The 23,817-nt window shown below is 47.9% G+C and overlaps 1 protein-coding gene across 1 annotated transcript in view; it reads right to left on the minus strand.

Annotated features, from left to right (window-relative positions):
* Nucleotides 1-3,449: 3,449 nt before the first annotated feature.
* CASQ2 (calsequestrin 2) overlaps nucleotides 3,450-23,817 on the minus strand; it is a 28,741-nt gene continuing 8,373 nt past the window's right edge. The window contains exons 2-11 of the mRNA XM_083813434.1: nucleotides 18,738-18,822; nucleotides 17,921-18,021; nucleotides 16,173-16,284; nucleotides 15,603-15,676; nucleotides 14,375-14,505; nucleotides 11,372-11,417; nucleotides 8,881-8,935; nucleotides 8,261-8,361; nucleotides 7,921-7,995; nucleotides 3,450-5,419 (exon numbers count right to left, since the gene is read on the minus strand). Coding sequence (XP_083669560.1) covers nucleotides 5,219-5,419; nucleotides 7,921-7,995; nucleotides 8,261-8,361; nucleotides 8,881-8,935; nucleotides 11,372-11,417; nucleotides 14,375-14,505; nucleotides 15,603-15,676; nucleotides 16,173-16,284; nucleotides 17,921-18,021; nucleotides 18,738-18,822 — 981 coding nt within the window. The 3' untranslated portion in view covers nucleotides 3,450-5,218. The remainder of the gene's footprint in view (nucleotides 5,420-7,920; nucleotides 7,996-8,260; nucleotides 8,362-8,880; nucleotides 8,936-11,371; nucleotides 11,418-14,374; nucleotides 14,506-15,602; nucleotides 15,677-16,172; nucleotides 16,285-17,920; nucleotides 18,022-18,737; nucleotides 18,823-23,817) is intronic.

The raw sequence follows: 23,817 nt of genomic DNA on the forward strand, positions 1-23,817 counted from the left end.
GGCCCCCCATATCCAGGCATCAGTGTCTGACTGGCTGCGTGGGGCTTCCTCAAAGCCAAAGCTTTGCTGGGGCAGAGAGAGATCCAGATGTAAACCTACCCCATTTTCACAGGACTGCAAGACTTTGGCAGCCAGGAAGTGATACGTTCCTGTCTAATTAATTGTATCCCTGGGAATAAAAGCCAGTGTTTTTTTGTTTGGCCGTGGTAGTGAATCCCTGAATCATTTCTTAGATAGGGTGTGTGGACAGACACGGAGAAGCAGCTGGTACCCACCTGTTCAGGGACAGGAAACAGCCAAGAGGTCTGGTTTGACAGCACAGGAGACTCACCACCCCTATTCTCAGAAACACCAGCAAAACCGCTGACCTCTAGAATATGAAGCAGCCTGTGACTTCCAGTGTGCCTCCCTTGTCCTCTCCTTCTGGAGCTGTTTCCCCATGGGCTGACACTGGCTCAGAGCAAGTTCTGGCTCACAGAGTCTCTCCAACAGTGTCCTCATGTCTGCTGCAAAGGCAGAAGCTTTCTCCTCTGTGCTTCTGCACCACAGCTCTAGTCTGTGTTTCTTGTTAGGCTGCCCTCTCCCTTGATTGTTAATAGCTCAGACCTTGTTTAGCAGAGGAGTGACAATGAAAGGACAAGAACTGAGCAGCTGAGGAGCGGAGGGACACCTTGAAGCTGTTCAGTGCTCACAGTTGTGTCACTGCAGCCAGCATGGCTCAGGGAGGGCTGGAGCAGGGCCTTGTCGTGTCCCCTCTTACCAGGCTTGGCCAGCAAGGCCCAGGGGGTCTGGTTGAGGAGCACCCTAGGCCTCCCCTGGGTAGCATGGGGTCATGATCACAGAATCATGGAATTACAGAATAGTTTGGGTTGTTGTAAGGGACCTTAAAGATCATCTATGTCCCTCTGCCATGTGCAGGGACACATTCCACTACACCAGGTTGCTCAAAGCCCCATCCAACCTGGCCTTAAACACTTCCAGGGACAGGGTGTCCACAGCTTCTCTGGTCAACCTGTTCCAGTGCCTCACCACCCCCATTGTGAAGATTTTCTTCACTATAACTAATTTAAATCTACCCTTTTTTACTTTAAAGCCATTATTCCTTGATGGTTCACGGGTGGTGATGGTTCATGGTCCAGTGGTACAGCACACCCAGCACCCTCCCACGTCTGAGGAGGTAGCATACAAATTCACGTTCTTGCCATGTGTTTCTTGGGAAGGGTCCTCACCATCATGGGGGCTGGTAAGGCAAGGGTTTGGGTACTTGGAAGTGACTGATCAGCCTGAAGCAGTCTCAGTTGGATGCGGGTGTATTTCATTGTACATAATAAGATCCATTTAGTATAAATATCTAACTAAAGCTTAAGATTTTTTTTTAAGATTTTTTTTTTAAATAACAATTAAGAACTGTTTGTTAAGACAGGGAAAGTCTTAACAGACTTGCCTGTGGAAACACTCAGTGCTGCCCACGTGCACAAACACACTTTTTTTTTAAATAAAGAAGGTGATTTTTTTGCTGGTTCCTCATCCAAATGTACTGGCCTTTGCTATTGACGTGCCAGTTGTGTGTGCTTTTGTCAGAACAGCCCAGGACCTCCCCACTCCTGAATTTGCCATGTGTTCAACAGCAAAGGAGCTTTTTCGCTGGGATGAGGGAGGGACTCTCGTTTCACGTGAGCCATTCTGCACATCCTAAGGACCAAGTCAGCCTGGTCTCCAGCTGTGAGCGAAAAAGCCATCACCCACCAGTACCTCCCAGTGCTCTGGGTGTAGCCATTGTAAGATGGAGGAGGCCGAGGTCTGCTGGTGCCAGTATGGACCAGCAAGCTGTTTTCACTGGTCATATATTGGGAAACTAAAATATTTTAGTGGTTTTGTGCAGAGCTGCCCCCACCTCATCAGACATAACCCACAACACTTGGGTATCTTACCTGTCCCTGCAAGGAAGGCATTCAAATTCAAGTTGCCATTTCCTTTGTGAGGGGCCTTGCCTTGTTCAGTGGTTCAGTCACTGCAAACGTGGGTGCTAGGGGCAAAGGGGAGAGACTTTGCTGCCTGCCGTTCTTCACTGCTGCAATGCTTCCTCTTCTGCAACACCTTTTAACTTTTTATGGGTTTATCCCAAAAGAAGGCGGTCAAGAGGACTGGGCACTTCTGGCTGTGTAAGTAGAAGATGAAGATAAAATGATCCTCTTTGTGGGCAAAGAGAACTAGAAGAAACTGTAACGGGACGAATGGAAGAGAGAAATAGGGCCCCATCAAGAGCGGCAGCCATATGAGTGGCAGCCCTTTCTCTCATAACTCAAGGGAAATTTTCCATAAATCACCAACACCAGGCCATCAGGTGCAGTATGAGCTCAGACTTTCTAGCATCTTTATAAGCCTAAGCACAACTAATTTATTTTTTTCCCCAAAGCTCTGTTGCTTGATACACTGAAACATATGTGTGCCTGTGAAACACCTGTGCACCTGAACACATCTGCAGTGCTATTTGCAGGGTCTGTATCTTCTAAGTTATGTCCTCAGAGCATCAGATGCGCACAGGGCATATCAGACTAGAAGGATATCCTGTGTGGGAGGAGAGGTACTGTATGGAAAGTACACAGGCAATTGGGATGCCCAGGGACAGTGCCATTTGGGAAAGGCAATAGAGTAATTCTTCATTATTCTTCATGTTTATAGACAGTAATGGGACTTTGCAATGACTGACCTGGTGCTGCAGGGCCTTTGTAGGCTGCTAAAGAAGTTACTATGTGCAGGATAAAATCTTGCACACTTTACTCCTGAGAATAGCCCCAGGGTAAAGATAAGCATGTACTTAGGTGAGCAACATAAGCAGCATTTGTCCCTTAATCACAGACTAAGAGACTACTAAACTGCCAGTTTAGCCTGTTCTTGTTTCTTACCTATGTGCATGAAGGAGTCTTGAGTCCAGCTTGCTCCCTCTCTCTCTAAGCTGGGGTTCTCCAGCAAACCCCTGGTTGAAATTATTTAAAGGGAAGAGCAGAAGGCTGGTGCATGGAGGAGGGAACATGAAAGCACACTGCATTTCAAGCCTTCCAAAAGTCTCCATCCACCAAGTCCTCTGGGATGGGCCCGAGTTGTTCTCAATGCCAGTGTGAACACCCCCATGGTTTCCCCAAACACACTTGGCTTGAGGCTTCCAGGCAGTGTTTATGCATCATAAAGAAGCAAGAAAGGGCAAACATATAATAGCTGACCTGGGGCTTTGCTGTCCTGTCTATTAGTCTAGCAGATTGTGCCTCAGAAGTGCTCTGTTTGACTGTTTGATCTTCAATGAGGAGGTAGCACAACCTACAGTCATCTACCACGTCAGCACAGTATTCATTCATATGCATAGAGATACACAGATATATAGCTGCGTGTTCATGCTGGCACCTTCCACCAATGGGACATGGCACATGTAGAAGTATATCAGTACTTCAGCCTTTTTATACCAGTAATTTCCAATTTCTATTTCAGCTCATGTATAGAGAGAAAGAGAGAGACAAAGAGACTGACCAACAGGCAGGAAAAAAAAGAAATCTGTAAAATCTTGCTTTGCAGTTCATCCAGTAAAGGAAATATATGGTGTGTAAACCTTGTTTCTCATCAGGCTAATTCGCATTCATATAGTGAGCTCTGATTCTCCTGCCCCTTGCGCTGTAATTTCCACTAACATCACTTATCTCTGACATGAGTCAGTAAAAGAAAGACCAGAACAATGTTTTTTGTCTGTTTCAAGAGAGGACATGTGTACCCTATCTTTGCTAACGAGTCTGAATGACTGGAAAATATATTTATAAATGTATTTATAAAGATAAAGCTGTCTCCAAGCTCTCCATTCATTGCACTATTGTCAAACCTAATAAGCTAAGACAATTGAAATCTGCTGGCATGGGAAAGCAGGGAGACCTAACTGTTGAAGTGACCTGCACATGGATGGAGCTGCACTGGCTAGGACTGAGTAGCTTTGTATGATGTGACACCGTTGGCTTTGAAATGACGCCTTGATCTCCTCAGTCTGCAGTAAAAAGAGCTTCTCACAGGCTACCATGGGACATCTCAGCCTCTAAGCAGGGAGCGACTTTGCAAGTGAATATGTTAAGGCCAAACAGCTCGAATGCTTTCACTGCTCATAGCCCAAATCACTTTATCCAGCATCTAATGTGGTTGGATGGATATGTTCCCTCCTAGCAGCTTGGTCATGGGAAAAGATGCTATGTGGAATTTAAGTTAAAAGTCAGATAAAGCTTGGAAGGTCATGGGGAATAGGGGGCTTCAGGGTGAGCCCCTCAGAATGTTTCCATGGGCAGGAGTATGCTATCTCGTGAACCACCTTTAATCCAGCTGAAGCTCACCTGAAAGGGAAGGTAGCCCCAGCACAGACTTGGCTGAAGAAGTTTGTAACTGGCCTGGGGTCTGCTCTGGTGTTTCTTTGAGTTTTAGAACCAATGGTTTGGTTCAGTGCTGTGGTGTTCAGCCTCCAGAGTTTGGGTTCAGGCCTGAATCAGCCTTTCCAGCATTCAAAAACTTCCGAATTCAAGAACCTCCAAGCTGTGATGTCCTGTATCACACCACCTGCCCTACCTTTTGCTTGATATGAGTATCCTGTTGTTTTATGGACTCTGAAAATTAACTAGCGTCCCTAAAACCTTCCTCCCCTCCCAAACCTTTTTGCTGCTCCTAGCATGTTAATGAGTAGCTATGGTTTCGTGCAGCAGAACTTGCAAGAGTCGGTGGTCTTGGCAGAGTAGCTGCAAAGGGCATTTTGTTTAATAAAAGGGCTAAACTTTACAGTGACCTTCCCTATGTCTTGGAGTGAGACTTGGTCTTTGCATGTGCATGCAGGGCCAATGAGCACGGAAAATGCAAATTGGCTCCCTGTGTCCCTCTGGCAGCGAGCAGGCGGGCGCTTTCCTCCTGCACTGGGCACTGGGGCAGGTTCCCTGCAGATTCCTATTGTCCTTCCTAAGGAGGCATGATTTACAGCGGTGCTGGGTGCCTGCCGGTGCCACCCGCTGCGGGGGCAGTTCTGCTGGCTCAGCACCGCTGAGAATCAGGCCGGGGGTCCCAGCAAGGGCGGGGAGAGCGGGGCAGGGGGGAAAGGAGGAGCAGGCGGTGCTTGCTGACGCTCAAACACAGGTCTTCCAATGGAGGGACCTGCCGCGGGGGGAGGCCTCTCGGCCCCCACAAGTCAAACTGTACAGAGTCACAATTAGTCGTCGTCATCGTCGTCGTCATCATCATCATCATCATCGTCATCGTCATCATCGTCGTCGTCATCATCGTCGTCATCATCATCATCGTCGTCTTCAGTATTTATCTTCCCAGAAAGCACGTCTTCTATCCAGTCCTCCAGCTCCTCGGCTGAGGGCAGATCATCATCATCTCTGATCTCCATCCAGACGCTGTCAGCCTGCAAAGAGATCAGATTCAGATCAGATTGCTGTTGTGGTGATAAGAGCTGGGCACCGGCTAGGATGCAGGGATGGTGGTGGCATTAGCTCCCTCCCTACTGCCTGTGGGCAGGACCAGCCACAATATCTCTCTGCCAAAATTACCACTCCCCCACGACGTGACATTGCATCTGATTGCGAGCAGTGGGACTGCTTGATGGGTCTACAGGAGTGTGTGGTGCTGTTCGCCCCATGTTAGATTCCTGTTCCTACTCCTGCACTGCTTACATCTGTCAGCAAGAGCTGGACTATGGGTCTTTACATGGACTATGGGTCCCGCCTGCTCTTTCTCTCCAGCTGTCTGCATTACTTCCATAAACTGGAGGGGTAAAGGGTGGGGTTCAGTAACAACACATCTGAAATGCAGTAAGAATGTGCTGCCTAATTGCAGCTATTAGCCAGGGACAGGAAGCACAGCTTAGATTATCTCTGAGACCCGGAAATGAAAGATTTTCCCTCTGCTTTGCTACAGGTTCCTTGGGCAAACACCCGAGTAAGCCCTTTTCCCTTCACTGTCCCCTCTCTGCAAAACAGGATCAGCCTCCTATTTCACAGAGGTGCTGTCAGGTTACCTCGTTCAGCGTTTGATGTTGCAGAAGCAAGAGCTTTTCATATGCTGGGGGCTTTCTTATGCCGTATTTCTTCTACAATATTTCCCTCCTTAAACTGAGCAAGCAGCTCTTACTTCATGCAAATGACCTTGTCCCTGACCCCAGGACAGTTCCTGTGGCAAAAAGGGACAGCTTCAGACAAACTGGAGGGGAGTGGGCACATTGCATCTAGAGAAGATCCTCTGCAAAAAGAGCAGCAATGTTCTGCAGCATGTCATGGCACTAGTCCTGAGCCACAACAATGCGATGGGGCCAGTGGGGGCCTCTGGGAGCTCTGCTGTTTGCATTGGCAGGTTTTTAGAGAAGTGATGGGGTCACAGGGGTTATGTCCACTGAAGCCAACAGGAGTGTTTATTTGTTCTCTGCTGTGTAAGCCTCACTTTGTACCTGTGTAACTCCACTGAAAGCAGTGATGTAACACTGAAATAGCGAAATGAGCTCAATGTTTGTTTTAGATATCACCAGCCAACCTAGAACTTTCTTAAATCTCTCTCTTGAGGAATAGAAAACAGACTTAAGAGGAAAGAAGTAAAACCTGCAAATACTGTAATCAACAATCTGAAACATTTACTATATCAAATCTAGATAAAGTATGAGTTTCTACAGGTCTCTTAGTGGCTGTCAGATAATAAGGCATATGTTCCTGCCTATTACTGCTTTGTAAATGATTCTCTTGCTGCTGACAGTCCTGCTTCCACGAATTTCCATTGATAGCTGTTTAATGTCACTTTGACGTGACTTAAACACAGCCAACTGCAGTAAATACAGCAAAAAGATATATCATGGGCTAGTAATATAGGGAAAAAATGGAAGGCTTGGGCTCTATTTCTGGCTTGTCTGTTCCTCTATCTCATGATGGTAGGTGACAGATGCTACCTTGGCTCTCTTCCTTTTTCTTTGTCTGCCCAATCATCTGACAGATGCTGCTCTAAAACACAGGGCACATCCAGCCAGCACTGCACCTAATCTGTAGCTCCTAAACCAACATGAGCACCTCCTTCTCATTCCCTTCAACAGGATGGGCAAAATCCAGGGTCTTTGCTTTCTTTATAACCCCATCACTTTGCCTTCCCTACCACTGTGCACAAGCAACCTGACATCAGACCCAGAGCTCTCTAGCTTCAAGGTAGATGGGTAGGTGGACATGTCTCCTCCTCCCAACCCTGACCCTCCAGCACCTCTTGCACAGTGGTGGCTGAGGCGGAGGATGGCCTGGACAAACCCTAGTACACCCTCTTCACCCCAGCAGGATCCCTCATTTACCAGATTATGTCATATTCTCATCACAGCTGTGCATTTATTTATTCATTTTTGATCTGTGAGGTTGCTCCCTGTCATCTGCTGGGGACCATCTTTCCCTCCTACACACAAGCTGTGCTTTTCTGCTTCTGCTGCAAAAACACCCTCCTTTTTTCCCCATTTCTCTGTCCTGAGCACAGCTTTTCCTCCACAAACCCAGCCAGGTTCAGTCAGAGCAGCATGGACAAAGATGCATGGACAAATGCGCATGCTGCAGGACAGGGTAGAAACGTGAGACCTTGAAAGTGAAACCTGGCAAAGCCCTGAAGCTCAGATCACAGGGATGGTCTTGTCCTTGGCAGAAGTGTGTTGTGTGCAACTCAGCAGCAGAAATATGCTCAGACTGAAACCCCAACGTTGGAGGTGTTAGAACTCCACTTGAACATGGGGATGAGGAGGTCCTGATGCTTCTTCCTCAGGGAAAAAGCCTGGTCTCCTTGCACTTGATAGAAATCCTACTGATGCCAGCAGATCTGTTTTCTGCCTTGGGCCCCATCATTTTGAGCACTCTAATCTTGGGATTGCTGGATTTTCGGACACATGCTACTCACGTCTGTGACGTTCACCACGCCGATCTGTGGCCTGAACAGGTCAATCTTGAAGGTCTTCTCCCAATAAGTGATCAGCTGCGGGAGCGAGAAACAAAACTCAACCAGGACCTTTGCAATACCCCTTTGTCTAAATTCAGGTGGACAGCCCGTGGGGAGGGGACCACACATGGAGGCAGGAGGGAAGAGAGGCCACCCAAATGAGTAGCTCCCAGTGATAGCCCCTAGTCCTGTGTCCCTTCCTTTGCAGCCTGTGCATGGGCTGGGGCGATTCCTGTGCTCCTGTGTGTGTGCACACATCCAGGCACCAAACCAAGGAAGGAAACCAGCCCCTGCCACTCACCAGAGGAAAGTCGTCGGGGTCAATCCACACAATGCTCAGGTCGGGATTATCGGTGTTGTCCCTGGCAACCTGCTTCAGGATTTCCAGGAACTCAAAGCCATCTGAAATGACAGAAGAACCTCTACAGCCCTCTCCCACAAACACCCAGCTACTTTTGCTTGTGTGTTTTTTGACTTCCCTCACCCTCTGTGAATGCAGGAGTTGTTTATAATTCTCATTAAAACGCTGTCTCCCTGCCTTTTCTTCTGATAATAAGGCTTTTAATTTGGAGCATCCTCCTCGGGTATTGAAATTAGTTACACATGAATTAAGCCTCATAATCCCTCCACAGAGTGGAACATTGTCACTGTTTTCTTGTGGCAAGGGAGGAGCTGAGCTCCTGAGAGGCTGAAGCTTTTCGGCATGCTGATGGCATTGAAAATCACCGATTCCACGGCTTTTCAGGAACCAGTGCCCACGGGTTTCCTGCGTGCATGTGACAAAAACAGCCCTCAGCACATTCCCAATTCACACAGCAAGACAGACTCAGAGTTAGGGACAGATCTCGGTGCCCGGGCCTCTGCTTCCTTGCTGGTTGTGGGAGTTGTGGGAGTCATGCGAGGAGGAAAATGGCCCCCTACCTGGGTCATCTTCTTCAGCGAAGGCCACGATATGGATTCCTTCCATGTCATCCTCCTGCAAACAACAAAAATATTCTTATTGGTGGTCCAGAGAGAGAGGACAGCGTGGTTTCTGGAGACGAGGAGTGGTGGGATACCTTTGAATACACAGGACAGTCGCAAAAGGAGGCCCCACTGAGACACCAGAAATGGGAGCCGAGGTGAGGCTGGGTTGTGGAAGCAGCAGGCACTGAACCAGGTTATTTGGGTAGCATTGCTGATGTCCTGTGACTAAAAATGAGGTGGGCACTGTGATGGCAAAAGCAAGAGAGCTTCTGATGGTGTGGGGCAAAACCTTGCTTGCAGAGAATGTTGAGAACCCAGTAGCATGGGAATAGTGGCTCACCCACCATGCGCAAAGTCACCTAACCTTGTCAATTTGCAACTGCTTCTGGGACTACAAATATCTCCCCTATCACGCTCAGCCCCCAAACATCCTCCTTCAGGGCCAATGAAGGAGGTTCCCTCCTATTTTGGGAGGTGAGGTGGCTTATTTGGCATTGCTTTTGTAGGGAAGGGTCTCTGCTTTATGTGAGGGTCTCTGAACAGCGAAGGGCATTGAGTGGGAGGCTCAATTTGAGGCTAAAATGAGTTGGGAATAGAAATGACAGCCTGGGAGGCTGCTTCTCTCCATGAGACACGTGAGCAATGGTTAATGATATTGGCAAAGGCCAATCGATCTGCCAGCTGCTTCATCATCCGCCTGCTATGAATGTCATCTCGCACGGAACGGCTTCACGTTCCTCACCCGCTGCTGGTCCTGGTTTCCATTTCAATTGGTTTTAATGCGAGAAGAAATTCCCATCTAAATGCTAATTTCTTTTCCATTCTGAGCCCAGAGGTGACAAAGCCACCATCAAAAACTGAAAGGAAAAAAAAAAACCTGAAAGATTAAGTGGAAAACATTATCTTTAAAAACAATAGCAGGTGTTGGGCCTTTGCTGGTGTCTTTGGGGAATATATTTTCACAGGAGCATTCTGGGCAGATTTACTTTGGGATTCAGACCACTTACAGCTGGCAAAATCTATAACATTGTTTTTTCTCCATATTTGCCAGCAGCAGTGTCAGACAGAAAAATACAAATATATATAAAACCTATATATATATATAAAAGTATATATATTGTTATCTAATATATCTATATTCTGACCTCCAATGCAGCAAATAAAACTGGAGTAACTCCAGTGAAGCCACTCTGAACTTGCATCAAGACCAGAACCCAGCCTGTCATGGTGTCGATGCAGGTCTCCTGCTTGTAGCAGAGGCGAGCTCTGTATTCCTATGCTGTTTTTCAAGCAAATATCCTACCACTGACAATTCATACTTCTCTGGAGGTTATTTTAGAATGTATTCAGTATGAAATTAAAATCACTGCCTGTGAAATTTGGGTCCCACTGAAGCCCACGAAAATAACTTTGAGGGACTTCAATGGATCTAGGAAGCCATATTCTACACAGAATCTGTATTTCAAAACAAATAAAAACCTATCACGCCTTAGTGACTCATAACTCCTAATACAGTTTTATTACCTCTTGCCTTGTTGTATTAAAGATTCCCAGGGTTTTTGGTGCTTCTGAGTCCCACGGCATTTCATGTTGTATATCGAATGCTGTTAAAACTGCTGTACTGAGATTTTTGGAGGAATGACTGCAACTACTCTAACATCTATAAGGCACCTGCTCAGCTTTTTTTTCCCAGTGTTCAGCTGGCACTTAAAGTTCCCTAAATGGCTATTAACATCTTATTCATTCACAGCAAAGGAATAATTTGTAATACACAATTTTTCTTTAATTTTGACCCTATCCTTCCTCCCCTACTTTGCAGACCAGGAGAGACCTGTGCATGCTATCTTTTCAAAACTGCTAGTTAGTTCTTCATGACTGCTGACTTGCAGCTTTCTCACACTGTGAGAAGAGCAATCAACAGATGATTTGCTCTGCAATCTATATAATTAGCTGAATTGCCTGCCCTCGATTGTGTTTTGAATTGTACAGCTGCTCCAGCACAACTTCCATGAGTCATCCATTCGGTATAATCTCCGTAACTCCCCCAGTGAGAAGGCCACCCTGGTCGCTCCACCACCATCACTGACACCCATTAGATAATCCTTCTCAAGGGTGCTCTGCATCTCTATTCCATGGTTGCTACAGAGATAATCAAAAACAGATACCTTTTGGGGCGGCTGGAGTAGTTACTTAACTGAGACTAGCTTCTGGTCTTCCATTTCTGGGGGAGAATAGTTGGTTCTTGGGAATTAATTATTTATGATACTGAGAAACTTTTTGTTGCTGTTGTGGTTTTTTTTTTTTTTTTTCCGTTTTATTTATTTATTTATTTATTTTGCTCAGCCAGAGGCCGGGTCTTTGGCGAATTGGTTCAGTAGCCAGAATGGGTTTGTTTCTTTCTGGAAGCTAGCAGGGGATGCAAGGCTCCCCACCCACATGTGCTTACCCACGTCTCAAACATGTCTTCTGGACGCAACTTCCGCAAGGTGGCTCTGAAAAGAGGACAAAAAGGCTCTTTGAGGACACATCCAGCACTGTCACACAACAACAATGCTGGTGTCAAGGTCGAGGTCACCATGGCACATTTGATCAGTGGCTGGAGTCAGAACTGTAAGCCACCACATTTTGAACGTGAACCTGGGGGCAGAGAGGGTCAACTTCTGCTTTCATGCATGGTGATAAAACCCTGCCCTTGCCCCTCTGGAGTCAGTGCAGACGTTATTTGTGCTCGGGAAGATGAGACGCCTCTCTGTGCTGGGACATGCTAGGGAATCAGTGCCACACATGGCAGATTGTTCTGTCCATGCTGAGAGCGTGAGCTGGCCCATTCACTTTTGTTTTGCAGTCCCTGGGCTGTTCACACTCTTGTTTTCCTATGGGGCCTTGTTCCCTTTTTCTGTCAGTTCCACCCCAGCTTAATTCCACCATAAAAGTCTCCCCAGACTCTGCTGAAGCAAAAAATAACCTCTGGCAAGAAGAATTATATCATAATAACCAATGGAACGAACATTTAAATCGCAAGACCAACCAAAGGAATTTTTTTAAGAAGTAGTTCAAACAGGGTGAAAAAAAGGAATAGTAAATATTTTTGGACACATCCAAAGCAGGAAGCCTGTCAGAAAGCCTGGCAGGTTGAGAGGTGAGCACCCAAGGGACACAAGCCCATAGCAGACAGCACAAGTGACCTTTTGCAGCTCTGCTGACTGTGGCATCAGTGTCCAGGGAGGTTCCCCCAGCACGGCAGCTCTTTGTGGCAGACCAGCCCCAAGAGTTGCTGCAAAGAGAAGTGTCAGTCGATGAGGGCCTAGGACAAATTGGTAAAGGGAGTGGCAGCATATGGCCAGGATGAGGTGGCCTTAAGGAGATGTGTAACCTGTCGCTTTGGTTTGCCTCACTACCAGAGCAGTGGAGATTCACATTTTTAAAGGTTCCTAAGGGCTCTGAGGAGCCAATTAAGATTCACAGCATATGCTTTGACATGATCATATGCATAACATATTTTTACATAATCTGAAAAAGCTGGGAAATAGGAAGATGACAGCATTTGCTTATCATATCCAATTACTCAGACGGCCAACACCAAGCCTGACGGTGAGGAGTCACAGAGGCGTCTCCTGAGACTCGAGTGTCTGCATGATGGATAGACATATAGGAAGTAACGCACTTGCAGAAAAACAACCCTGATTGTACAGGTGCAGCAACGGGCTCTAAACTGGTTATCATCAATTATTGCCTCTCAGCGAAGAGGCCCAGGTGTCACAAACTGAGAACGCAGCAGCTCCAAAGGCAAAAGACAAAAAGAAGTTTGCAAATGGTTAGGAAATGGCTGAAGAGCAAAACACATTGTATTGTTATGGCAATGGACAACTCCACTGTGCACCCCCCACGCTGAATTCATTTGTGTTTCGGATCATCTCATCATGAAAATCTTATGGGACAACTAAAACAGGTACGTGGAAACATGGCAGTGGTAAACAAAGGTATGGAATGGCCGCTGTTTCACAGAGAGTAACCGGATGAGACCTTTTTGTGTTGAAAAATATGTGACTGAAGAGGGGTTTGGCAGGGGTGTAAAAAATGTCAGGAATGATAAAAAGAATTGAAACAGGGAATGGCTAGTCATTGTTCCTCATAGCACAAGAGCTAGCAGGCATACAGAGAAATTATCAGGTGGCAGGCATAAACTGAACAAAGAGGAATATTTGTATGATGCAATGCATAGTTCACCAGTGGACCACATTACAACTGGATACTTTCAGCATCAAAGTAGAAATGAGGTTAAAAAAATGACAAAAATCAAAGAAATAGCCACTAAGCACAAGGTCAAGGATAAAATTTTTGACCCAGAAAACATCCTCATTGCTCTTTGTCAGAAACTAGAGATTATGTTGAATGAATGCACAGTAATGTACTTGTACATGGCTTTTCAGATGCTTTCCCTAGCCATTTTAGGGGGGAAGGTCTTGGAGGAAGGAAGCTTGGAGCAAAGGACTTTGAGCACGCCAATATATGCTGATGTCAGTGGAGTTACTCCAGATTTACACCAGTTAGTCCCCTGTGCTAAAGAGATCAGAGTAAATGCATTTTAGGTGATTTCAGGAAGCAGAATTCAGCCCCATGTTGCTACACCAAAATGGGGGGGGGGTTCCCCAAAATGCTGGTCCACCCCCAGCATTTTGCACAGGTAATCAAAGTATTCTAACCAGAGCAGGCATCCAATTCCTTGAGATTCCTTTAAATCCCCTTCTGAGCCTTGGCACTGACAAAATAAATGGCTCTTACCGAGTGCAACATAGCATCTCAAAAAATGTAAGACATGGGGAGTTTTCACTGCAGTTCTGTGCTGATGGAGGGCTTGCCTTATTAGGCTAGCATTTAGCTGACTGCATTTAATCAGCCTCCTGATGCTGCTGCTGCTTGACAGAAACAGCTTGGGAAAGAAGATGGGAAAGGCCAAGGTCAGGAAGTCCAGGAGGTCAGCAAAGTGACCTGAGAGTACGTGGGAAATAGAGGACCCCTTCATACCTTAAAAAAAAAAAAAAAAAAAAAAAAAAAGCAGAGATCTCTCTCCAAGTTGCAGATTCAAGACACAAGCTCCTGTCTCTAAACCTTGTGTATGTGTGTGAATACAAATCTCTCTACTTGTGGTGCCCTAGCAGCATCAATGGCCCTGTTTTTCTTTAGCTCTTTTCTGGTCCCTTGTATTTTTTAAGGGTGCAAAAATGCAGAGCTTCAGAGATAGCTGTGCCCTTGTATTTAACTCCGTGTGTTTATGTGGGATCAGGGAGTGGAAAGAGCCATCAAAATCTCAAGCATGGGTCAGCAAACAGCCAAAAGGTGGTAGTCACCCTCATTTTTACTGAGAAGGGCTGCCCTGGAGGGTCAAGCCTGCGATGATGGACACCTTTGCCCACTTCCCGTGGCCAGGAGCATCCTGTACACCACGTACCTTTTGTGCTCCTTCACGAATTCAACCAGCTCCTCTTCCGTGTAAGGCTTATCGGGGATGTGAACAGGCTCGTCCATGAACGGTTCGTAGAAGTCCACCTCGTTCATCTTCAGACCTAGCTTCTTGGCGACCTGTTGCAGGGCAGATGGCCACAGGTGAGTGAGCCTGAGGTGCCTCCTGGCCCACCCAGAGCCTCTGCTGGTGGCAGAGCTGAGGTCAAGGCGCTTTCTCTCTCATAGCATGCACTCTTAGGGGTGGCCAGCAAAACGTGTGTGAGTCTTTCCTTGCTATAAAAACCACTGATGCTTTCTGCACTGCTATTGTCAAGCACTGGGGCAGAGCAAGGCCAAAGTCCAAGTCTCACAAGCCTAATGGAGCTGGTTACGGACCTGACTTCATGCTGCAGAAACGGCCTTTCGTCTTGGAACAGGGCCAAACCCAAAAGCAGACACAAATACCACAAGTTACAGGAATGCTCAAAACAAGGAGCTGGAGCCAGATATTAAGTCTGGGAACATCCTGAGCCTCTGGAAAACACCATGTAAGTGGTGGATATGGAAGTTAAAGGAAGAGCAGAGTTTTGTGATAAACACAGGATCTGTTTGCACCTTATGCCTCTTCTGTTCCATTTTTTTCTACGACCCCTATTTGAGCATCTCCCATTTATTCCACAGAGCAGCTCATTGCTGTTTATGTGTTGAACACAAGGAGCATGAAGCAGGAGTACACCTATCTCATCTGTCTGAGATTCGAGAGCCTCAAACAGAAAAGCAGATGAGCCTGAGCAGAGCAAAGGACTCCCGCTTCTCATTCCTGCATGCCAGCCTTGCTCCATCCTTGCAGTGACATGCCCACTGTGAAGGTGATGCAGCAGCTCATGGCCCGGGAGGGCCGGGGCCAGCTGCAGAGATGGAGGAAGGTATAGCTGAGCTCTGATGGCTGGATGGCTCCCTTGGTCCACAAATTCACAGAACACTGAGGTTGGAAGGGACCTCTGGAGGTCATCTGGCCCAACAACCCTGTTCAAGCAGGGTATCCTACAGCAGGACTCCCAGGACCACGTTCTCTCATTCTTTGCACCAGTGCACCCAAAACACAACACCCAGAGATTTAGGGAAGGCTTACTCTTAACTTCTTACTTCAGAGCCTAGACCTTTGCAACTGAAAAGATCTAAGCTGTGCAGAAAGGAGGCTGTGAGCTCCTGTGGTGAGGTCTGTGGATGCTTACCCCTTTGTCAAATGTGGCAAAGAATTTGATGTAGGGCTGGAAGTGTTCAGCAGCTTCCTCAAATGCCTTGTAATCTGGAAGGAGAAAAGGGGAATGAAGAAAAGATGTCATAGACAGCTGGTCTCGCTCTGATCAGCGCAGAAGGCACAAGGGAAGAGCAATTATAAATTATTACAAGATACAGCAGATGACAGCACTGTGTTTCTTCCACTCTTCCAGGGTTTACAAACAAGAACCATTTCACGTGGGGCAAACGGGACACGCTTTGTGCAGCCCTACAGGGCTCAGGAAAGCTACAGATCCCAGCGTGCCACACAGAGCAGGGGCTGCAATTAGCACAAAAACCCTGGGAAATGCAAGGAGGTGCTCCAGCATTGGGGCCAGGCTGCCCAAAGTTGTCTTGCTTGCTGCTGCTTTACATTTCTCAAGATGGTACTTAATGTGTACCTCATCCTCCAGCAACTATTGCACTGCAGCATCTCTTGCCCTTAATGTTCATGAGCAGGAACCAATGACCCCCCAGCGCCCCCACCAAGGCTCCAAGTCCCTCAAGGGACACATGCATCTTACGTTCAGAGTCTTCTCCTTTGAAGTAGCCAATGAGTTTGATTTCTTCATCAATTTGGTCAAAGGCCTGAAGCTCCAGCTTGCTGTTTATGATCTCCACGGGGTCTTCTAGCAGCTGCCACGACAAATGCATTTGATAACACCAACCTGTGACTGGCACACTGTGTCTCTAGCAGACTAAGAAAGATATCACCAAGTTTCTCTGCTTGGTGCTCTTTGCCTTAATGCAAGGAACCAAGAGACATAGGTCACCTTCAGAGGGAGCTCTTAGTAGGTTCACTGCACAGGCTGGTGCATCAAGAGGGAGGCTGAGAGGGGTCAGGGTAGCCCAAATAGATGATGAGGGACTGCTGTGATGAGAGAGAAGGGGTAGCAGTTGCAGCTGGCTTTGGAGAGGCTGAGAGGAAGGGAGAACAGTTGAAAGGGGCTGGTATGGGGACTGTGGGCTTCTTTGAACAATGGATATATTTATTTTTAAGTGTAATTTGTTGGAAGAGCTGATTACAAAGAACATGCTTTTGGAAAACGTTAAAAAGGGCATGCTAAAGGGTGGCCAAATGATGTCTTGGAGCAGTGGAAAGACTGGAAGTGTATTTTCCATACTGATCTACCTATTCAGAGTGGGTTAAACCCATGCTTCGGCCCCAGATACATCAAACTTTTGATGAGGAAGTTGGAAGATCAATCTACCATATCATTAGTCCAAACTTTGTTTCTTAAATAACCACTGCTGGTAAAAGGATTTGGTCAGATCATATTTTTGCCAAGCAACACTGGTTTTAACAGGTGTGGCTTCACTAGAAAAACATGCAGGCAGGCCACGGTAAAGCCTGTAGAGGACCACTGGGTTTATTTTCCTTTGAGATCAGGCTGCCCAGGCACTGCAGATGCATTTGCTTTTATTACCCTGCTTTTCTAGTTGTTTTACCTCGCGTGGAAAACACACAAACAGAAGTTCTTGCTCTCCCCTTTTGTTCACAGAACATGATTTATCAGCAGCACACCACAAAGCACAGCCAACAGAGCTTCACAAAGTGCCTTACACTGCACCCCTCATCAGTGGGGAGGGAGAGACCCTACTTCTGTCCCCAAGGCCACCTGCATGTGTTTTGCCCATCATGTCTAATGCGTGTGGCCACAAATGCATTGCTGAAGGGGAGCTGAGGGCCTAGGGAGCTGTTTCTCTTCCCCAGCCTTGCTCTTCTCTAGTTTTTGGCGGTGCAATTGAGTAAGCTTGCTGAAGAGGCAGCAGCATGCTGCGTTGTTTGTGTGGTTGGGTCCAGAAATGGGCAAGTAGTTTGCAACATTTATTTTTTTCAATGAATTGAGCTGTTTTTAGTTGTTCCATGGGAATTATACTTCTTTTATGGTTTTTGAAAATAACTCTTATCTTCTGCTCTTAGAAAAGAGTGAAGGATTTTGCAAATGTCAAAGTGTTTGCATGCCAGCTTGCTAACTGGGGTGGGGGACTAGCTCTCTAGTCAAGCAATCAAACACTCCATAAACAGGAAAGGGAGCAAAGTGTCTTTAAGATATAAGTGGTTGGTGGGATATAAAGATATTGGCTTTTCTGGCAACTCATGGTCAGACAAGTATTTAGGAAGTTGGCGAACAATATAATTTGTATGCCAGTGTGCAGCATACAGGGATGGAGTTTCAAATAAAAATAACCTCTGTTTTTTAGCAAAGTTGAGTATTTTCAAGGTCTTCTCTGGGAAGCTTTGTCTAGCTCTGAGCTTATCTGTGCTTACATCCAAGAGGAATTCCACCAAGACATCTGTGGCCAGCTCCCCATCAAATTCAATCAACCGCTCCTCCTTAAAGACGTAGAGACTTCCCTCTTCAACCAAGCCTGAAAGGAGGAGACAGGAAACATCATGTGGACAACACATCACTAAAAGCATCACTCTTTTTACCACGGAGCATCTTGCTGGTTACTCTGGCAACACCTCCTGGGAAAATGCAGTTGCCAGTCGTCTGAGTTGGTCCAGTCAGAAATAACCCTGGCAATCTCCTGGCTGGTGGGTCATGGCACGAGGGACAGACCTCAGCCTGAGCTTGCTCTACCACCCCAAATTTGACCAACCTGTCACTATATAGAAAATGGATCTTAGTGTGGGCTGTGCTCTCTGCCTAGAGAAGGCTCAGCTCTGTGAACATAAAAAGTGACCAGGAAGCCAAAGTGGGTTTTAAACTCTCTGAGGCTTAGCTAGCCTTGGCAAAAGTTGGAAGCATTTGGTAGAGAAGCTGCGGATGGCAGGCTGGCAGATTTGAATGGCAGATCACTGTGGAGGCTCCAAAATCAGGTGCCCTGCGCTCCTGCACTGTGTGATGGCGGAGTACAACAGTCAGGGCTGCCAGTTTGTTGCCTCCTGGAGAGGCAGAAGCTCTCTGCTTTAGTTTAACTTCAACCTTCTCAACCTTGCCCCCAACCTGATCCTCCCCAGGTGTGCAGTTGCCACCATCACCCTCTCCATCCTGGTGACAAGGATTGGGCTGGCTTCTCGGGCTGGCATCACTCTTGCACTCTTCCCAAGCTGTTCCAGACGTATCAAACATGGGACTCACCTAGCTTTTTGGCAAGTTTGGCATCCTTCTTGGAGTCCACCATCCCAAACCCGATGCTCCTGGGCTCCAGGACCTGAGCTGCCAGCTGTGGGGGAGGAACCAAAGCCCAGCATTAGCAGCACGAATGCCAGAGGGTAGCTAAAGGACATTGTGGCCTGCCAGGGTGGCACAGCAGGCACAAGTGACCCATATTTTGCTTCCAGGCGGTGCCGATGGGTGGCATGCATCACATGCTGCCTCTTTGCTGAGATAAGGCTGCCTGGAGGTCACACGGGTTGGATTTCTTCCCACTGTGTCGCAGCGCCGAGCTTGCTGGTGAAACCATGTGCTGCCAGCTGCTCTTTCACACTTGGGCATTGGGAGAGCACTCTCAGCTGCATCGGGGACACTGAAGCAGTGGGCACGGCTGGGAGAAAGACCTGCACCCGTGACACATGGACACTGCAGATTATTTTAACTCTGGGAGTGCTGAGAGCCAGGGCACTGCAATGATTATGCATGATTTGGTGGCAAATGCTCCCTGGCCTTGCAAAAGCAGGGTGGTGCTGCACTACCAGGTGCTCTTGGCCATACCCATGTCTCCTTTCTCCCTACAGCAGTCCCATATTGCTTTTCTTGATATCTCCGTGAAAGGAAACCTAAACCCAGAAGTGTTTAAATGCTCTGGCTTGTGTTGATCTGTGGGCGAGTCAGTGTGTAACGGCAGAGCAATAAAGCATCATGGCTGAGCTAACATCCAACGCAGTCCATTCTGCTGTAAAAGTTACATCTCCTGTCCTGGCTTCAGCCAGCCCCCTGTTCCAGGTCCCCATTTTTGCCCGGTTTCCTTAGGAAACCAGGCTAATCCCAGCCACACTCATGTTTGTCTCCTCGCAGCTTTGGAAACTGCTGCCCCGCTCCCATCATTTTTGATGAAGGGGCCTCTCGACGATATCAAGTTCCTGCCTGATTCGTGAAAATAGATATCCGAGGAAAGGAGAGACACGCTGCGAGTGCCCCGCGGTAGGACCCTGCGAATTCCACCCGGGCTCCTGGGACATGTGGCCGCCCTGGGAAGCAAGCGGATGGCTTCCTTAGCCCTGCCACAGGCACCCACCGGGGTGGTAACATCATCCTCAGACCACCGAGCAGCTGTAACACCCCCTCCTCCTCTTCCCCTGCCTCTCTGCGGATGCCTCCGATGCTGATGGCCTTCCTTGCCATTCCCACTACGTCCCCTGCCTTGGGGAGCATGCTGCTGTCCCATCACCCTCAGAAAACCATGCTGGATTTGGGGATGGGGAAGAGGGGTCGAAAGCCTCTGGGATGTCTCTGCCTTTGCTCAGCCACGGGAAGCTGGAGGGGGCAGCAGAAAAGTGGCTCCCAGAGAGGTGGCAGGCTGATTTATGATCATTGCCCTCCTCCGGGGGCCGTTTTGGTACCCCCCCTCTGGCCTCAAAGCCGGTTTGAATGTCAGCCGGTGCCACAGCACCTGTGGCCACGTGTCCCCTTGGCTCCCCTGCTATAAATAACCCCTGCCTGCAGCCGGCTGTGGCAAGAGCGAGCAGCGATCCAGTGCATCAAGGAGCAAAAGCCACGGGGCAGCTCCCCACACTGGCAATGCTCAGCCCTTCACCAAAATTTTGGGGAAGACAGCAGGCACTCTAGGCTCAGGGACTTTGCTCATGTGAAGGGAGGCAACCTTTATTTTGGAGAACATGGTTGTCTTCTCCTTTCCACCAAATACACATCCCCAGGCCTCTTCCAAAGCCCTCCAGAAAGACATTCTTCACCAACTATCACAGCCTCTTTCTCCAAAGGATGTCCCCTGCAGCAGTGTATACCCACATCTTCCTTTCAGATCTTCATCAAGGAACAGCAACATGCAATTACCGCAGCCTTAATCACCCTGCAGCCATGTGGCCTCTTGTCTTTAGGGTGTGCTCCATATTATGGAGGAAACATGCAGTTTTATGGCTTTGAAATACAAGTGAGGCTTGCATGTTTAGGGCTCTTGCTTACAGGGGATGCTGCCTGAGTAGGGTAGAGCACTGATCTGTATTTACATGTCTATCAGTAATGCATCAGAACATTGGTACGACCAGTTCTGGTGCCCCATCTCCTGGCTCAGGCCACGGCCATCCATGTTAGAGCACCTGAGAGCAGCTGATAACCCAATAAAGCAGCAAGAGATGGACACCTCTCTTGAGCTCTCTAGACATGTGCAAGCAGGTAGTAGTGAGAGAAGTTGCTTTTTGTTCTCTTTTATGTGCATTTGTGCCTTTACTGGAAAAAGGGATGGAGCCAGCAGCTTTAGGGGACATTGTCAGTCACTCTCTGTGCTGAAGCAGGTGTGTAGAGCAGCAAGAGATTCCTCAGTCAAAGCTTAAGACTCTGGCCGTGCTGTGACCAGAAGTAAAATACAGAAGGACCAAGGGAAGAAAACTGTCCAGTCATTAAACACACTTGATCTAGCTCCAAGTTTAATGGCTACTTACTTATATCTATGTTAGTCATGTACATGCAGTTTGATCCTGATAGCTCTTGACTGCTGCAAGCAGGAGGTGGTTAGAGTTTCTTGGGGGTGTTCGAAGAAGCTCAGATATGTGCCTTCATCATGTGAGGCTGCAACACCTGCTACAGACAAGTGGTCGGGCATGAGTGGGGAGTGAGACATGTTTGCAAAAGAGGAATCTTTGATCAGGAGCAGCGTATGCAAACACGCAGCGTATGCAAGGTGGCTCTTCAGGGGCATGTATGTGAGCATACAAGCTTGCTGGGAAGGGGAAACGTGTCTAGAAAATGTGGACGACAGGATGACTTTCCTGTAGGCATGTTTGGAGGTGTCCCTCTGAGGAGGCTCACCCCAAGAGAAGATGGGTGTGCACAGGTGAGAGTGTGTACAGTGTGTGTGTTGATGAGAGTGTGCAGTGCGTACGTGTGGCTGCGAGGAGGGAGCTGTGAGCTCTGCGGGCAGCCTGCCCCCTTCGTTTGGGCTTTTGTGCTAACAAGATAAGGAGGCAAAGCGGTACAGGCTGTGCTCATCCGTGGAGTGCTGGGGTCCTGCACTGGGGAAATCTTTTTGCAACATGAGACTTGCTGCAGCTCTTTCCACTGTGGCAGCGCCCGGGGGCAGGGACCTTTGCAGGGTGCCAGTGCCTACGGTGGCATTTTCCAGTGCCAGCTATGTGGGGGCCGGACCTCGCTCCTGCCCTTGCTGCTTGCCAGTGGGGCAGGCAAGTCTGACCAGTGCCTAGGTGTGTGCGCATTCTCATACCTACATTTGAATCTCATCAGGCAGCAAAATATAGAGCGTGCCAGAGGCACAGCAGCTTGGCTGGTTGCCCCCTCCTCATTACAGTATCAAGCATTTATATATCCCCTTACAGTATTTTCTGATTCCATAATGCTAGCGGGATTCGAATGCAGATAATGTTTCTAATCTTGACAATCCTTTTGGCTCGGAACCGTGGGAGGGAGGTGGCTGTAATGTAAGAACACAGCTCCTCCTCCACCACCACCTCCTCCTCCCTCTCCTCCTCCTTCTTCTTTTCTTTCTCCTCCTTTTAAATCCATATTGCTTGAAGTCTTGTCCAGCCAGAGCCCTTGCCTTTGTGTCGGTCTCTATAGCGAGTAATGTAGCTTCCAACAGCTGCATGGGGAGGTGGAAGGGAGAAACTGCCCCAGAAGAACTGGACCTAACTGGTCATGCAGTCCCTGAGGTACAGCAGGAGTTTTGGGGCAGGTAAACCTGACTTAGAGCATCAGCAAAGACGGCAGGGGCTTGTAAGCTCATAACCCACACATATTTTGCAGACTTTCTCTCATGTGCATGAAGCCTGTGCAATGCACGCTTTCTAGCCATGGGATCACAAGCTGTGTCCTGTGCATCCTCAGGAACACGTGGTGTGAGTTTGGGAGGACTCCTCCTTTCACCTGCTTCCCTCAGCTAACAGCCAGCTTTCATTTGGGTAAGGATAGGGGACGGCACGGCTCTTTGGGATCTTTGAGAGGCGCCAGCCCAAAGTGATGCTTGAGGACCACCAAGTAAGCAAGCACCACCCTTGTCTTGGATAGTGTCAGCAGGTACTGTCAGTCTGAATAACGGGGATGTAAAGAAACAATTCCCTGCCAGAACATCTCAGCTTCATACCTGCCATACCTGTCTGAACTTAGGTGTATGGTGATGGGAAGCTTTCAGGGGATTTAATTAGACTCACAGTGTCCTTCTGAAATCTTTGGTTACAGAGCAGTAGAAGTGCCACCACTATAAATGTGACAGGCTGTCTGGCCACAATCCTCTTTCAGCTGCAGACAACAGGGATTGTGCTGAACCTTGCATTTGGTGTTGGTTTTGCTGTCAAATGGCAGAAAAAATCCATCAGAGAGGGTTACAAATTGGAGTGGAAGGGGCTGGTGTCCCAGCACGGTCAGTTTTTCATTGTGGAATGACATTATGTCTTTCTGGCCTGGATTTTCATTCTTACTTTGCTAGCACCTGTCTGGTGTTCCCACAAACAGCAAGGCTGACATTCCCCAGCCACCCAGGCACACAGATCTGGGTCTCTGTGAGAGCTGTCAGGAGTAAGCTTCTCCTAAGCATGGGGAGATTTTTGTTTCCCAAGCTGGCAGTGATGGAAGAGCTAAATTCCAGCAATGCAGTGAGGAGAGGAACAGGAGATGATGAAGGTCCCTCAAGCAATGCAACCTCCTTTCCACTTTCTGCTCTTTCTTCCCTGTTTTCTTTAAAGCTGCAGTTTATGTTGATGTGAAGAATCTGGTTGATGTGAAGATGCTGGTGCTGATTCTGTTGATGACTTTATGTCTCAAAACATTAATATTTTTGTTTTCAGAAACAGGAGGAGGTGGCAAGAATCTAGGGTATGTCCCCAGTGGCTTGGAAGCCTTATGCAGGACTCACACCTTCATGTTATGGTTGGTTTCCCAGTTGTGCAAGCCAGTGGGCACTATGAAAGAGAGCAGAGGGATCTCCCTTCTTCCTAATGCTGTGCTGTCCCGTGCAGCATCCCCTTGCATCCCTCAGCAACTAAGTTTCAGGTCCCTGCAAAATTCAGGCTGGTGAATGATGGGTCCCAGGGCA

This window comes from Anser anser (genome assembly GCF_964211835.1).
Source record: "Anser anser genome assembly, chromosome: 1".
NCBI lineage: Eukaryota > Metazoa > Chordata > Aves > Anseriformes > Anatidae > Anser > Anser anser.